This window comes from Schistocerca cancellata, chromosome 9 (genome assembly GCF_023864275.1).
Source record: "Schistocerca cancellata isolate TAMUIC-IGC-003103 chromosome 9, iqSchCanc2.1, whole genome shotgun sequence".
NCBI classification, from domain to species: Eukaryota; Metazoa; Arthropoda; class Insecta; order Orthoptera; family Acrididae; genus Schistocerca; species Schistocerca cancellata.
The window spans coordinates 14,051,786-14,067,210 of record NC_064634.1 but is presented as its reverse complement, the minus strand read 5'-3'; the positions used below and the strand labels follow the sequence as shown (position 1 = coordinate 14,067,210).

The window sequence follows — 15,425 nt, the reverse complement described above, 5'->3', positions numbered from 1 at the left end:
ACCACCACCACCACCATATGTTTTGGAGAATGGATAGTACATCAGACAACAGTAACCATTTAATTCACTTCAAGCAAAGTTATTTTTTATCTGCTGTTGCTGTGTAACTACAAAAATAATATAATTATCACATGATCTTCTTTTTCCAGAAAATAGCGGAAAAGTTCCTAGAGGGTGAACTTGAAGTTGATGATTTCTTGGAAACGTTTGATAGTCGACGTAGGTTGATGCATTTGAGACGAGTGAAGGCAGACAAAATGGCAGAACTGATGTCTACAAGACGGCGACATGCCCCTCCTCCACCTTCTAGTCAGCTGGCTGGTATTGGAAGGACTCCACCACATATGGGACCATCTTCTTATTACCCATTGCCACCTACTGCTGCCAGTTCAGTTCCATATCCATTGGGCCCTGTAAATATGCCATTACCTACTCCTTTTGGAGCAGGTAGCTTTGCATGAGCCAATCAGCATATGCTCCTGCAATGCAAATGTAAATTAAGTTTATTTTATATAATGTTGAATGCAAGAGAGTGCTATAACACGTGTGACTTTTGTACAGAATTCTTTAATGTTGTCCTACAAACTGTGACACCTGAAGTCGTCCAGGAGTTTTCGACATTTGTTTGAGGGCCATAGTGTATGAATACCTTAAGTGGCAGATGATTTATTACTACAGCAGTAAAGTACAAATATCTTCAGTTGCTTTTAAGGTGGATGAAAATTGTGGCCATTATTATTTGTTGGTGCTATCATGATTAGACATGCTTAAACTGTGAGTATTCAGATTACTGGAAATATCCATTATATTTCAATCATAATTTGTGTACTATTTACATATTTCATAAAAACTTGTGTAAACGTTGCAAAAATGGATGTAATTGGGTTCATAATCCTTCATGTGCTGATTGAATTAATGTGAGAAGCATCCATACACTATAATAAGTCACTTGACATAAAAAAAAGTCAGTAACAGAATTGCAGAAGCACCTTGTGGTAATGAACTGCTTTCAGGAATAGATGTCAAATTGCATTCAGACAATGTTGGAGGGGGAATACTATTGTCATATCATTATTTTGTTTTAGATGTCATTTGTAAATTATTATTGAACACTTTGAAATCCAAACTTTACCTCTATGATTTGTTATTTAGTTTGAAGCTTATCGGTAGATAAAGAGTCAAATTCAAGGAACACCCATTTTAATATTGTCAATGCCGTCTCTCCTGTCTCTCCGTAAGTAGGCATTTTTCTTGAACCTAGTCCACTATTTGCAGCTAGTGAAGCTTTGTAAACTATTAAATTATTTATAAGACAAATATCTACTTTTAAGTGTATTGCATGTGAAAATTTTCTGTCAAACACCATTTATTAACATCTAACCAGAATTTAGCTGTCTCCTCCCTTATTTTCGGATGTATACACCAATACATCTGGATAAGAATAAAAATATTACATGAATTATTGAACCCGAGGCTCCAAGCATATCAGTCTTAACACCTAATGCACTCAGCTGTCTCACCACTATGAAAAATTATTCCAGTTTAATGGATGGTAAATACGTCTTTTCTGCTAACGCCATTCAGTTTGTTCTGTAATCCACATCCTTGACACCATACCCTCCTCTCATCAGTGTTCAGATCAGTACATTTCATCATTCCTTTGATTTGACTTTTCTGCTTTTCATTCACATTCTCTATAGCTTCTTACACTCCTTATATGAAAATCTTTTAAATGTTCACAATTTATGTAAAATTCGAGGCTTATTGCAGTACTGACACTGTTTGCTGTGGCACATTACATCATAAGCAGTAGAGTGACAGAGTTAAGAGGGATTGAAGCACGTCATTGACTATGAACATGTGAGTAAGGGCAGAGAGTTACGTACTAGCATAAACAGCTGAAGATATCTGAATCATAAATGACACTTCACTCGTGTTGAATTAACGATTGCTATTGGCTGACAGTCCATGTCATGAGTTTTTCAGCACAGAAATTTTCAGTGCAATATTTTCACGGAGTTAATTGTTCAGTTGCAGCTGCAGTGGTGATACTGTCTTTGTACTTACACATATTTACACACGTTGATTTCCATTCGCTTAATACATTGCTGGAAAGTCTTGGGCGGAATGCTGATAGTGGAAGGAGTAAAAGTAACATTACAGTTAAGGCACTGATCATTAAACAAGCACGTAAAAATTCATACAAACATATTTATCTTACTCAGACTGGTCTTCTTTTGTTGCTGTTGTATTTATTCTTTCATAATTCCCTCCCTCCCTCCGTGTGTGTGTATGCGTGTGTGCACGCACACGCATAGGCGCTCATGAGCTGAACACTGCCTAGTGAGGGCACTAGTGTTTGCTGACATTGAAATCACCTTAAGAGTGCTGGAGGGAGTACTGCTGGTACACTTAGTTTCAAAACATTATTGATTTGGATAAATGTAAGCATATGCATCATTTGATTGTAGGTTTTTTGGGAACAAATATATTAGTTACCAGCCAGCTTCTTCAGATCTACTTTGTGCAGTCATAAATTATGTAGTAAGTCTTTAAGTTGTAGTTTCATCAGCTGTATCAGTGGATTTTGTTATGGTATTATTATAGCTTCCTTAAAATCTCTTGGATAGGTCAGTGTCAGTGTAGAGGTCACTCTCTTCATCACTACTTTAGAAGTCCAATCTGCAACACAACTTTTTAAGGTTCTCAGCACACTAAAGCATCACAGTGCTAGTGTTGTTTGCAAATATTTTTAACACGTGCATACTCTTTTCACTCAACCATATACAGCTTTTTTATGCAACTTGAGGTCAGTACCTTCAGATATGCCAATATTTTTTATATTTATTACTGATTAGTTTTGTTTAATTATATTCAATATCAGTTTGATTGGATTTAGTTCATGATGTACGTAAGATTGTCTCAATTATCCTCAACAACTGTTCCTTGATTTTCCCTTCTGTAACTTGCACAAAAAATTTTAAAAAGTTATCTTTCTTCACAACTTTTTCTGTGTTTCAATGTCCTCGCTGTAAAAGTGCAAAAGGCAGACATAACTAGTTGCATACTTTGTATTGTATTTTATTTTCATCATTGAAAATGACAAATCCAAAAAATGTTGAAAACTGTCCAATTTCTGTGAAATAGCTACAGTTGCTGGTATGGTTTCTGCACAGGAAAAAAAAGAGAGATTGTTGGCATTCCAAATTAGTCTTTACAAGACCAGAGGCAGCAGATTGTAAGGAATCAGATAAAGAAGTGATTTCTGTTCACCTTGTACGCCACTAGTATACTCCTGCCCATCAAAATAAACTGTTCTGCAATTTTGCGTTCACTCTTTGCAAAGCTTGCAATTGTCCACCCATGGAATTTCCAAAATCTGTGTCATATATTGCACAGCTGAACATATTTCCTCTCCTTCTTCTTCTTATTTTTAAGCAATGTGATAACAAGCAAGACTACAAAAACACTTCATGCTAGAAAATCAAACTAAGTTACACCATAAATGACGAATATGATGCTAATTATAATATTCCCATTTATGACTGATTGACTTGGGTAATTCAAGTCAACACTTAATTTGTAAAAAACATTTATGTATGTGCCATATACATGACCCATTCTTTCCCTAGCTCTGACATAATAATGTGCCTAATGTTTTATAATTTTATCTTTGTGCAATATGTTGTAATTGGAAAAGACAATATTTGGTATTAACAAATTGTAATAAAGCACTGTTGTTTGCTGTTGGATATTATATTAATTGTGATCAAATATTTGCTGAAATTGTCACGGGAGAATCTTAATGTTATTTGCATACCATCACCCTTACCAGTATATGAGTATTGGTAGTAATCTTGCGAGAATATGAGGATTTTGAGCATCTTACATTATATTTTATATTTCAGCTGTTTAGTGTGATAAACTGAATAACAGTGAAAGTATTGCGTTGTAAGTACACTTTGACCCTGCTATGCATGCTAATTTTTTATATTTCTATTAATGTTGTTTTTTCCCATTATTTTTCATAAGATGATATGTGCTGGATTATAGTTTTTCAAGTACTCTGAAATATGCATGTCGAAGTGGATGTCATAAAATAAACTGCAAATATTCTGTATCACTATTCTGTAAATATTGTCAATAAAATTATATTTTTTTCTTAAAGACACTTATATATTAATATACATCGTAGATGTTGCTTACATCTACCTAATTTAAGTTAACATCCTGATTATTACCTGTATGCTGACATACTATACATAAATATCAGTTATCATAGTTATATCTAAAAACAAAGATGATGTGACTTACCAAATGAAAGTGCTGGCAGGTCGATAGACACACAAACGTACACACAAAATTCAAGCTTTCACAACCAACGGTTGCTTCGTCAGGAAAGAGGGAAGGAGAGGGAAAGACGAAAGGGTGTGGGTTTTAAGGGAGAGGGTAAGGAGTCATTCCAATGCCGGGAGTGGAAAGACTTACCTTAGGGGGAAAAAAGGACAGGTATACACTCGCGCGCGCGCGCACACACACACACACACACACACACACACACACACACACACACACACATCCATCCGCACATACACAGACACAAGCAGACATTTGTAAAGGTACAGACCAAGACTCGAACTCGGGACCTTTGCCTTTTGCGGGCAAGTTCTCTACCAACTGAGCTACCCAAGCACTACTCACACCCCATCCTCACAGCTGTAAGGACGGGGCGTGAGTCGTGCTTGGGTAGCTCAGTTGGTAGAGCACTTGCCCACAAAAGGCAAAGGTCCCGAGTTCGAGTCTTGGTCCGGCACACAGTTTTAATCTGCCAGGAAGTTTCATATCAGCGCACACTCTGCTGCAGAGTGAAAATATCATTCTGGATAAGATCTTCTTCACAGCAGAAAGTGAAATCAACAGGATCAGCTAATTCCTGACTACTTCATTCTTCCGTATGTTCTGCATCTTGTTAAAGTTCAGAGTCAGATGCGCCGTATAAAGAAAAAGCACAGTCAGATTCATTGCTGCTGTGATGGCTATTCCTCTAAGTGTTTTTCCTTCTGTCAGTCCCCTCAGTTTGTTTCATTATAGAGGTGCTTGGAAGAGACTGGTGGGGACAAAAAGTGTGATTCATCAACAGCTTTCAGTGCCTCATAAATTATTCTTCTTCTCCTTCTCTTCAGTGGACTGTGACAATTATTTCCATGATATAGCTCCTCCCTCTGTCAGAAGGCAGCAAGCAGCTATCCGAGAATGGAAGAAAATTAATGACCCCTCTATCTCTGAAGATACACCTATCCAAAAAATATTGGACCATTTACCAACTACCCGCCTAAAATCCAGGAAACCTATGTGGGAAGACGAAGTCCTCAAATTCCCAGAAAGGTACGACATAGCAAGGGAATGGAGGCAACACTGGCCGCTGAATAATCACCATCCTCACATCACTGATTTTGATCCTTCGATACTGATGGAAGGAATGCAAATGCCCAGAAGAACTTGGTGCAGACTTAATCGTCTGAGGACTAACCACGGCAGGTGTAAGGCCATTCTCCACAAATGGAAACTCACTGATGACCCACAATGCGACTGTGGCACCGGAGAACAAACAATCCCTCACCTAATCTTCGAATAATGCCCTACGAGAAGGTTTGAAGGAAAGTGGAGGGATATCATGAATGCTACTTCACATGCTGTTCAGTGGGTGACCTGCTTAGGTGTGGGCTTGTAATAGCTGCAGTGGCTGTCGCCCTAATCTTTCACGTATTGTTGTTTGCAATCAATCTTTAATAATATATTTGTAAAACTTCCTGGCTGATAAAACTGTGTGCCAGACCGAGACTCGAACTCAGGACCTTTGCCTTTCACGGGCAAGTGCTCTACCACTGAGCTACCCAAGCACGACTCACGCTCCGTCCTCACAGCTTTAATTCTGCCAGTACCTCGTCTCCTACCTTCCAAACTTCACAGAAGCTCTCCTGTGAACCTTGCAGAACTGGCACTCCTGGAAGAAAGGATATTGCGGAGACGTGGCTTAGCCACAGCCACAGCCTGTTTCTAGAAACATCCCCCAGGCTGTGGCTAAGCCATGTCTCCGCTATATCCTTTCTTCCTGGAGTGCTAGTTCTGCAAGGTTCGCAGGAGAGCTTCTGTGAAGCTTGGAAGGTAGGAGACGAGGTACTGGTGGAATTAAAGCTGTGAGGATGGAGTGTGAGTCGTGCTTGGGTGCTCAGTGGTAGAGCACATGCCCGCAAAAGGCAGAGGTCCCGAGTTCGAGTCTCGGTCCGGCATACAGTTTTAATCTGTTAGGAAGTGTCATATCAGCGCCCACTCTGCTATAGAGTAAAAATTTCATTCTAATATGCACTCCTGGAAATGGAAAAAAGAACACATTGACACCGGTGTGTCAGACCCACCATACTTGCTCCGGACACTGCGAGAGGGCTGTACAAGCAATGATCACACGCACGGCACAGCGGACACACCAGGAACCGCGGTGTTGGCCGTCGAATGGCGCTAGCTGCGCAGCATTTGTGCACCGCCGCCGTCAGTGTCAGCCAGTTTGCCGTGGCATACGGAGCTCCATCGCAGTCTTTAACACTGGTAGCATGCTGCGACAGCGTGGACGTGAACCGTATGTGCAGTTGACGGACTTTGAGCGAGGGCGTATAATGAGCATGCGGGAGGCTGGGTGGACGTACCGCCGAATTGCTCAACACGTGGGGCGTGAGGTCTCCACAGTACATCGATGTTGTCGCCAGTGGTCGGCGGAAGGTGCACGTGCCCGTCGACCTGGGATCGGACCGCAGCGACGCACGGATGCACGCCAAGACCGTAGGATCCTACGCAGTGCCGTAGGGGACCGCACCACCACTTCCCAGCAAATTAGGGACACTGTTGCTCCTGGGGTATCGGCGAGGACCATTCGCAACCGTCTCCATGAAGCTGGGCTACGGTCCCGTACACCGTTAGGCCGTCTTCCGCTCACGCCCCAACATCGTGCAGCCCGCCTCCAGTGGTGTCGCGACAGGCGTGAATGGAGGGACGAATGGAGACGTGTCGTCTTCAGCGATGAGAGTCGCTTCTGCCTTGGTGCCAATGACGGTCGTATGCGTGTTTGGCGCCGTGCAGGTGAGCGCCACAATCAGGACTGCATACGACCGAGGCACACAGGGCCAACACCCGGCATCATGGTGTGGGGAGCGATCTCCTACACTGGCCGTACACCACTGGTGATCGTCGAGGGGACACTGAATAGTGCACGGTACATCCAAACCGTCATCGAACCCATCGTTCTACCATTCCTAGACCGGCAAGGGAACTTGCTGTTCCAACAGGACAATGCACGTCCGCATGTATCCCGTGCCACCCAACGTGCTCTAGAAGGTGTAAGTCAACTACCCTGGCCAGCAAGATCTCCGGATCTGTCCCCCATTGAGCATGTTTGGGACTGGATGAAGCGTCGTCTCACGCGGTCTGCATGTCCAGCACGAACACTGGTCCAACTGAGGAGCCAGGTGGAAATGGCATGGCAGTCCGTTTCACAGGACTACATCCAGTGTCTCTACGATCGTCTCCATGGGAGAATAGCAGCCTGCATTGCTGCGAAAGGTGCATATACACTGTACTAGTGCCGACATTGTGCATGCTCTGTTGCCTGTGTCTATGTGCCTGTGGTTCTGTCAGTGTGATCATGTGATGTATCTGACCCCAGGAATGTGTCAATAAAGTTTCCCCTTCCTGGGACAATGAATTCACGGTGTTCTTATTTCAATTTCCAGAAGTGTATTTGTAATTTGTTTATTCCATTAATTAATAGTATGTGTGCAATTTTACTCTGTAGATGCCACACACTAAATAAATAAACAAATAAAATTTCCACGACAGGCTTGAAGGTAATTCATGAGTGAAAAACTAATTATTTAGGTGTGCCATTACCATCAGTGCAGTACACAACCAAGTAGCAACATTCATGACTAACAAAATGACATAATTTTTTTTGTTTGTACCGTGGTTGGTTATTGTGAATTTTCAGCGGTAGTGCGCACACTGCTACAACTAATGATGACCCAAGTGCCAGCTTTTTCCTCTCAGTTGAGTGCTTGCAGCTAGGTCAACATGATCTTGTTCGCCAAGCAATGATATCCCAAGAGACTACAAGCCGAAGTGGTGTGTTGCCCTTCCAACAGGTGTAGTTGTAGTGAGTTAAAGAAAATCATGAAATTACCTATATCACAAAAGTACCTGCCTTTACAGTATATGTTTTAGCACTTTATGTGCTACTGTATGTGGGTGGTTTTTTTTTTTTACATCAAAAAGTTTTGTTAAACGATTATGTAATGTGTTGTTTATGTACACCACAGACGAACAATGCAGTCTCATCTGCAAAGCAGAGGTGCTTCCTATATGTTCCATTCACACATTCCTTTTTCATTTCTTCTTTAGGACTGCTGAGAATAATTTTGGTTGTACAGAATCTCCATGCCCATCTCATCTTTCAGTTTTCCTGTTCGTTGATGAAATCTAATTGTAGCTATAACACTGACAAATGTACGTACAAAGCAACTAAAGTAGTATTTACAGCTTCTGAGGGTGCATCCAGCATTAGGAGACAGAAGCCTAATCTCTATATAACTAAAATCAAGCATATGGACATGTGTATTCTTCAGTATTCTAACATAGGTTGAAAATCGCTGCCTTATTTCTCGATGACTGTTGCAACAGAATCAAAACCTTATTCAAAATCAATGGGGCCTGAAGAAAGTAGTAATTTATATTCATTACTCAAATCTATAATTTAGTTAATGAGTTGCAAATGGTCCTCCATGTTATATTTAAAGACTATTCGTTTCTTTGCCTAAATATATTGTTTCTGACACTGAAGTGACAAAGAAATTGGTATAAGCATGTGTATTCAAATACAGAGATATGTAAACAGGTAGAATATGATGCTGCAGTCGGCAATGCCTATATGAGACAACAAGTGTCTGGTGCAGTTTTTAGATTGGTCAACTGCTACAATGGCAAGTTATCAAGATTTGAGTGAGTTTGAACATAGTCGGTGCATGAGTGATGGGACAAAGCATCTCTGAGGTAGCAATGAAGTGGGGATTTTCCCATAAGACCATTCATCGAGTGTACCATGAATATCAGGAATCTGGTAAAACATAAAATCTCCAATGTCACTGCAGCCAGAAAAAGATCCTGTAAGAACAGGACCGACAAGGTCTGAAGAGAATCATTCAAAGTGACAGAAGTGTAATCCTTCCGAAAATACTTCAGATTTCAATGCTGGGTCATCAACAAATGTCAGCATCCGAACCATTCAATAGAAACACCATCAATATGGGCTTTCGGAGCCAAAGGTTCACTCGTGTACCCTTGATGACTGCACAACACAAAGCATTACAGCTTACCAGGGCCCGTCAACACTCACATTGGACTGTTGATGAATGGAAACATGTTGCATGTTCGAATGCATCTCATTTCAAATTGTCTTGAACAGATGGACATATATGGGTATGGAGACAACCTCATCAATCTATGGATCCTGCATGTCAGCAAGAGATTGTTCAGGCTGGTGGAGGCTCTGTAATGGTGTAGGGTGTGTGCAGTTGGAGTGATAGGGGACACCTGATATGTTTAGATACGACTCTGACAGGTGACACACGTGTAAGCATTCTGTCTGATCGCCTGCATCCATTCATATCCATTGTGCATTCTGATGGACTTAGGCAATTCCAGCAGTACAATGTGACATCCCACACCTCCAGAATTGCTACAGAGTGGCTTCAGGAACGCTCTTATGAGTTTAAACACTTCTGCTGGCCACCAAACTCCCCAGGCATGAGCATTATTGAGCATATCTGGGATACCTTGCAATGTGTTATTCGAAGAGATCCCCACCCCCTCATACTGTTAAGGATTTGTGGACAGCCCTGCAGTATTCATGGTGTCATGCGTGCTTGTGGGGGCCCTACATGATATTGGGCAAGTGTACCAGTTTCTTTGGCTTTTCAGTTTATATGAATATGTTGATAATTTTAGTGATGTAACACGAGATTCTTTGGGATTATTCCACTATTATTCTCTTAGGCCAGCGAAAGATGTTTGTGAGAGTTGAAAAAGTATTTTTCGGTAGTTAGTGAATGGAAAACATCCCACTGTCTACACTTATGTGTCGAAATATGACCAGATATGATGACAGAAGTGTGGGCACGGGTAATTGACAAAGTACAATGGCAACAGAGTCTCTCTGCCTGCTGTGAAGGAGTAGCTTATGCTTTGGTGCCGTGGCTTGGTGTTGATTTTGGAGGCAGAGAGAAAGAGGTGTGGCCTATAATGTTAGCAGCTTAAGAGACAGTTGATACATTCTGTTCTCAAATGTCTTTTCAATACATTCTCCTTATGTGATGTTATGAAAGTCTCTTGGTGTATGTTGTTCTGACGTATGTGACTTACTGAATAAGGAGATGAGATCAACACGGCCACGACAAATGGGATAGCACAGTTGGTCCACATCATCAAGAAAGCTAGAAGACAGTGACTGTACATCTTAATAAGGCAAAGGTGACTGCTTGGAGCTGCAGGGTGACAGACCAATCATGAAGTGAAAACAATTATGTCATTTCAGTGAATACCTTTGTATGAGCATGTTATGTGGATGAGACTGATGGTCAGTAGTTTGTGTTGCACATTTCCTATCTTCAATGACAAAATGATTTCACATAAGTTCAAAAAGATGTTCCTAAATCTGTTTCATAATTTAAAAGTGTATCTTTATTAATTACTAATAAAATAGTGAGAGTAATGGCAGACAAAGACTTCCATTATAAGGTCTCACCCTTGTTCTGTCGACAGCTTTGTCGAAGAGGACGGAGGAGTGCAGAGAGGTTTAAGGTGACCTCTTGCCTTTGTAGTGGAAAACTACCCTAAAAGATGGAAGAGGTTCCTGTTGTTCCATTTGTTACAAAGACAAAGATCACACTCTCCAAAAAGAATGATTGATGTCTAGACCTCCTCTTACACTGTTCATTTTCGATATTTTTTTTTTGTCTAAAGACAAAAAGAAAAACTGTTTACAGACTCATCGACTGTGGACATAAACAAAACTCCTATAACTCCCCCACCCCTCTGCCCTGTATATTAATCTGTTACTTGTACTTTTCAGGGTATTTCACAACTCGACCAGATCGAGTAACTTTCTTTGGTGAGAGTCTTGGAAGTGTGGGTAAGTCTTTGACAGGTGAAGTGCTCAATAGGCCATCCTGTAGGCCATTGGTGTTTAAGCTCACAATAATGTAGGCAGGTTTCAGTCTGTTGGGTGAGATGTTAATTGCCACATCCTTAATTTTTAGAGTGAAAAAAAAAAATATATATATATATATATATATATATATATATGTGTGTGTGTGTGTGCGTGCGTGCGTGCGCGCGTGCGCGCGCACGCGCGCGCGCGCGCGCAAGTGTATACCCGTCCTTTTTTCCCCCTAAGGTAAGTCTTTCCGCTCCCGGGACTGGAATGACTCCTTACCCTCTCCCTTAAAACCCACATCCTTTCGTCTTTCCCTCTCCTTCCCTCTTTCCTGATGAGGCAACAGTTTGTTGCGAAAGCTTGAATTTTGTGTGTATGTTTGTGTTCGTTTGTGTGTCTGTCGACCTGCCAGCACTTTCATTTGGTAAGTCACATCATCTTTGTTTTTAGGTATATTTTTCCTTTGTGGAATGTTTCCTTCTATTATAACCATATATATATATATATATATATATATATATATATATATATATATATATATATATATATTTATTTATTTCTCCCCACTCCAGTATTTTACTAGAATCTTTGTAGAGAGGCGCTAGTGTGGCTTTAACTTTGTCATTCCTCACAATTACATGAGTCTTATTATGCAGATCTTTACTGACAAATGTTGTCTCCTTTCTTGTGGGCCATTTTGACAGGCATAGTTTATCCATATGTTGGCATAACTGAAAAAGTGAATGCTGTTTATTTTCTGACCTTACAATGAAATCACCAGGCAATGTTAGAGTTGTGCCATATAGCTTCTCAGCAGCTGTTGACCTACTTTCTTCCCTCACAGAGCAGCAGAGACCTAGGACAATTGTAGGAATGATGTCACCCTATTTATTTTTATCATATGTTCTGATGGGTGTCTCATTATTTCATGGAATCTCTCTATTTTTCCATTTGATTGTGGATGATACACCATAGTTTGTGTTAATTTAGGACCACAGATCTGAGCTAATGCACTTAATGTCTCTGATTGGAACCGTGCTCCTTGGTCCATCACTATTTTGTGAAGTTCTCAGAATCTAGTCATCCAGGAGTTATAAAATGCTCATGCTACTGTTCCTGCTCGAATATCATGTAGTGGAATGACTTCTGTTTAGTTACTGAACTGATTGATACATGGGAGGTATTGGTCCTATCAGATTAATGTGTACTTCCTTAAATTGTCTATCTATGCCTGGAAACTGGCCAATCACATATTTAATATGTCTATGCATTTTGTCCTTTTGCCATGGTTATGCATGAGTTCACCCATTTTTGGATATCTTGTTTGATGTTTGACCAAAGAAATCTACACATAAGTAATGTCACAGAAGACAAAGGTGTGACATACTGTAGTAATGCTGAAAACCTGAATATCTAATTGCTGAAGAATATAAATATGGGTGTTAATTGTTGATTCATTGCACCATTAATCTTCCACCAGGGGTTTTATGCTGTGTAAACTTCATTGAGGTATGAGGAGTAGAACAAAGTTTCTATAGATCATCACTCACATGAGCATCTGCTATCTTCTCGTAATCATCTGGTACTACCTTTTCCAGTATGGATCAGTTGTCAGCCACAGTATTCAGTTGCCCAGAAATTTGTCTGATAGTTGTCATAAATTGTTTTATGAGTTGTAGGTGATGTAATTGCATAGCAATTGCCCCACCGTTTTGCTGTTTAAAAGCATGTGTCAAAGGAGCTAGGTGAGTATACAGTGTGAATGAACATCCTTCAAGGAGATATTTAAAATACCTTATTGTCACATATATTGTGAAAAGTTCCAAATCTTAAGTTGAGTATTTTTTTGGGACGGTGAAAACTTTTTGAAGTAGAAACCAGTTTGTTTCATTATTCCTCGTCCTTTTCTATGCAGCACTGTTCCTGAAGCAAAATCAGAAGCATCTTCAAATAATGCAACTTCATTGTTTACGTTCAGGAATGTTAAAAGCGCTGCATTTGCAAAGTCTATTTTGTACTTTTTGAAATGCCTTATTGCATCTTCTGTCAACCGTATGCTTCTTCTGTCATATTTCTTGGTGTTCTTCAAGGAACCATTTAGGATAGCTTGGTGTTCTGCAGTATGTTCCCAATGCTTTTGGTAAAAATTCAGTGTGCCAAAGAAATGACATAATTCTGACACAGCGAAATTAGTTATCACTTGTACTCATATTGGGTCTTGTCTGGTACTTTCTCGAGTTATCACATGACCTAAAAAGCTGAGCTCCATTTACAAGTTTTCCAACATTAATCCTTAAACCAAATTTGTTCAGTCATTCAAACAGGATAGTTAAATGTTGAGCATGTTTTTCTGGAGTGATATAAGTTACCAGTATGTCATCAAGATATGCAAAACAGTAATATAATTCTCTCAAAACTACATTAACGAGTCACCGAAGGGTACTGGATGCATTTCTGATGACAAATGGCATGAAATTGAATTCATAAAGTCCAAAGGGCGTGATCGTGGCACTCTTTTCTTTATCACTTTCAGCTAGTGGGATTTGATAATATGCCTTCAGGAGGTCAGCTTTAGATAATAGTTTCTTGCTCACAAGAATGGAATTTACATCATTTTTATGAGAAACTGGTTAGTGATCCGGAAGGATCTGGCCATTAAGATGTCCATAGTCTCCACAAACACTTCACTGTCCATCCGGCTTTTAGTAGGCCACTGGGATTTAGAGGGGCAAATGGTGATATGATTAACTAGGAACTGGGTTTTTGTTAAGCCAAGTTTATCTTGTGTGGATCTAACATGTGGACTTTTGAATAGACTGGAAAGCTACTACTGACTGCAATATGTGTAACTTCGTCCTTGATTTCTCCCAGCGAAATGCAGGTTTTGTCACTTCAGGAGCTATTTTAAGTAGCTCTAAGTATTTACTGTTAGCATGGAGTGAGGTAATTGAATCTCACAAATCAACTGTACAGCAGAGTGCAGCCACACATAACTGAGTATTACTGTCAACTATTAATTTTCTTTTCATGTCTATTAATAAACCAAACTGGTGAGAGTCTGCACTGATTATACCTTTTGTTGTGTTGGCTACATTGAAAGACAACTCAAATCAAGGATGAGTAACTTTGATCTGTAAATTTTAATCTCAGATCCATTTGCAGCATAAAGTTTGTAGTCTGCCTGTTTAACCTTATCCTTGGGACATGCTGGTATAACAGAAACATCAGCACTGCTGTCAGTCAGGAAATGTAACCCTGACTAATTTTACCTGAAATATTTGTTCCTCTATAAACTTTACTTTTCTGAAGCAACTGACGGGGTTTCCTATCATCAATTTCTAATTTGCTAATTAGTTTCTTAATTTGATGCTCTTCAATTTCCTTAAAAGTCATTTACATTCTTTCTTTAGATAACAAATATTTGTTGCTTTGTTATTGTACACAAGATCCCATATATTTTCAACAAGCTGGGTCTGTAACTGTGCTAACAGGTAATTGAATCTTTTTACTTTAGTTTCTGTTCCGACAATTGTGAATTGTGTTTTAGCCCGATAAAAGCATATATCAGTCTTTTCTGTCCAGAGTGGATGAAATTTCACACTAACTTTGCCCACTTCTATTTTAGTATCACTGCTTGAGACATTACTGTTCACTTTTATCTTCCATCATATTTTTAGATCACATCAGTGTCAGCACTTGTTGATCCTGTTGTGCAACTAAATACGAAACAGTTTTTTAAATTCAAAAATATTATTTGTTGATGATGATGTAGTCCCATACTCCTTGACAGAGCGTAACAGAACGATGTGGGAGACCTGCACTGTACTAGGCAAGGTCCTAGTGGAGGTGCTTTGCCATTGCCTTCCTCTGACCGTTGAAAATCCCTGACCCCACTGGGAATTGAACCCGGGACACCGTGCTTGGTAAGTGAGAACGCTACCACGAGCCAATTGATATCGAGACCACCTCTTACATGGTGCATTTCAAATGATGTTTGTTTTCAAGGAAAAATAGTCAACACAAAGAAGAACTATATACAGAATTGTAGATTATGAACATAAACAGAACTCTACTGAAGAACCAGCTGTGGTCGATGACATGAAGATGCTGAATCATTGCATTAACAACACAAAATGTGTACCCACAAGACTTGGGGTTTGTAATTGAAAAA

At 40.0% G+C, this 15,425-nt stretch overlaps 1 protein-coding gene across 1 annotated transcript in view; it reads left to right on the top strand.

Annotated features, from left to right (window-relative positions):
- Nucleotides 1-4,167, top strand: part of LOC126100679 (vacuolar protein sorting-associated protein 37B) — a 64,320-nt gene extending 60,153 nt beyond the window's left edge. Inside the window, exon 4 of the mRNA XM_049911297.1 lies at nt 150-4,167. Within this exon, the coding sequence (XP_049767254.1) occupies nt 150-461 (312 nt within the window). The 3' untranslated portion in view covers nt 462-4,167. The remainder of the gene's footprint in view (nt 1-149) is intronic.
- Nucleotides 4,168-15,425: the final 11,258 nt, after the last annotated feature.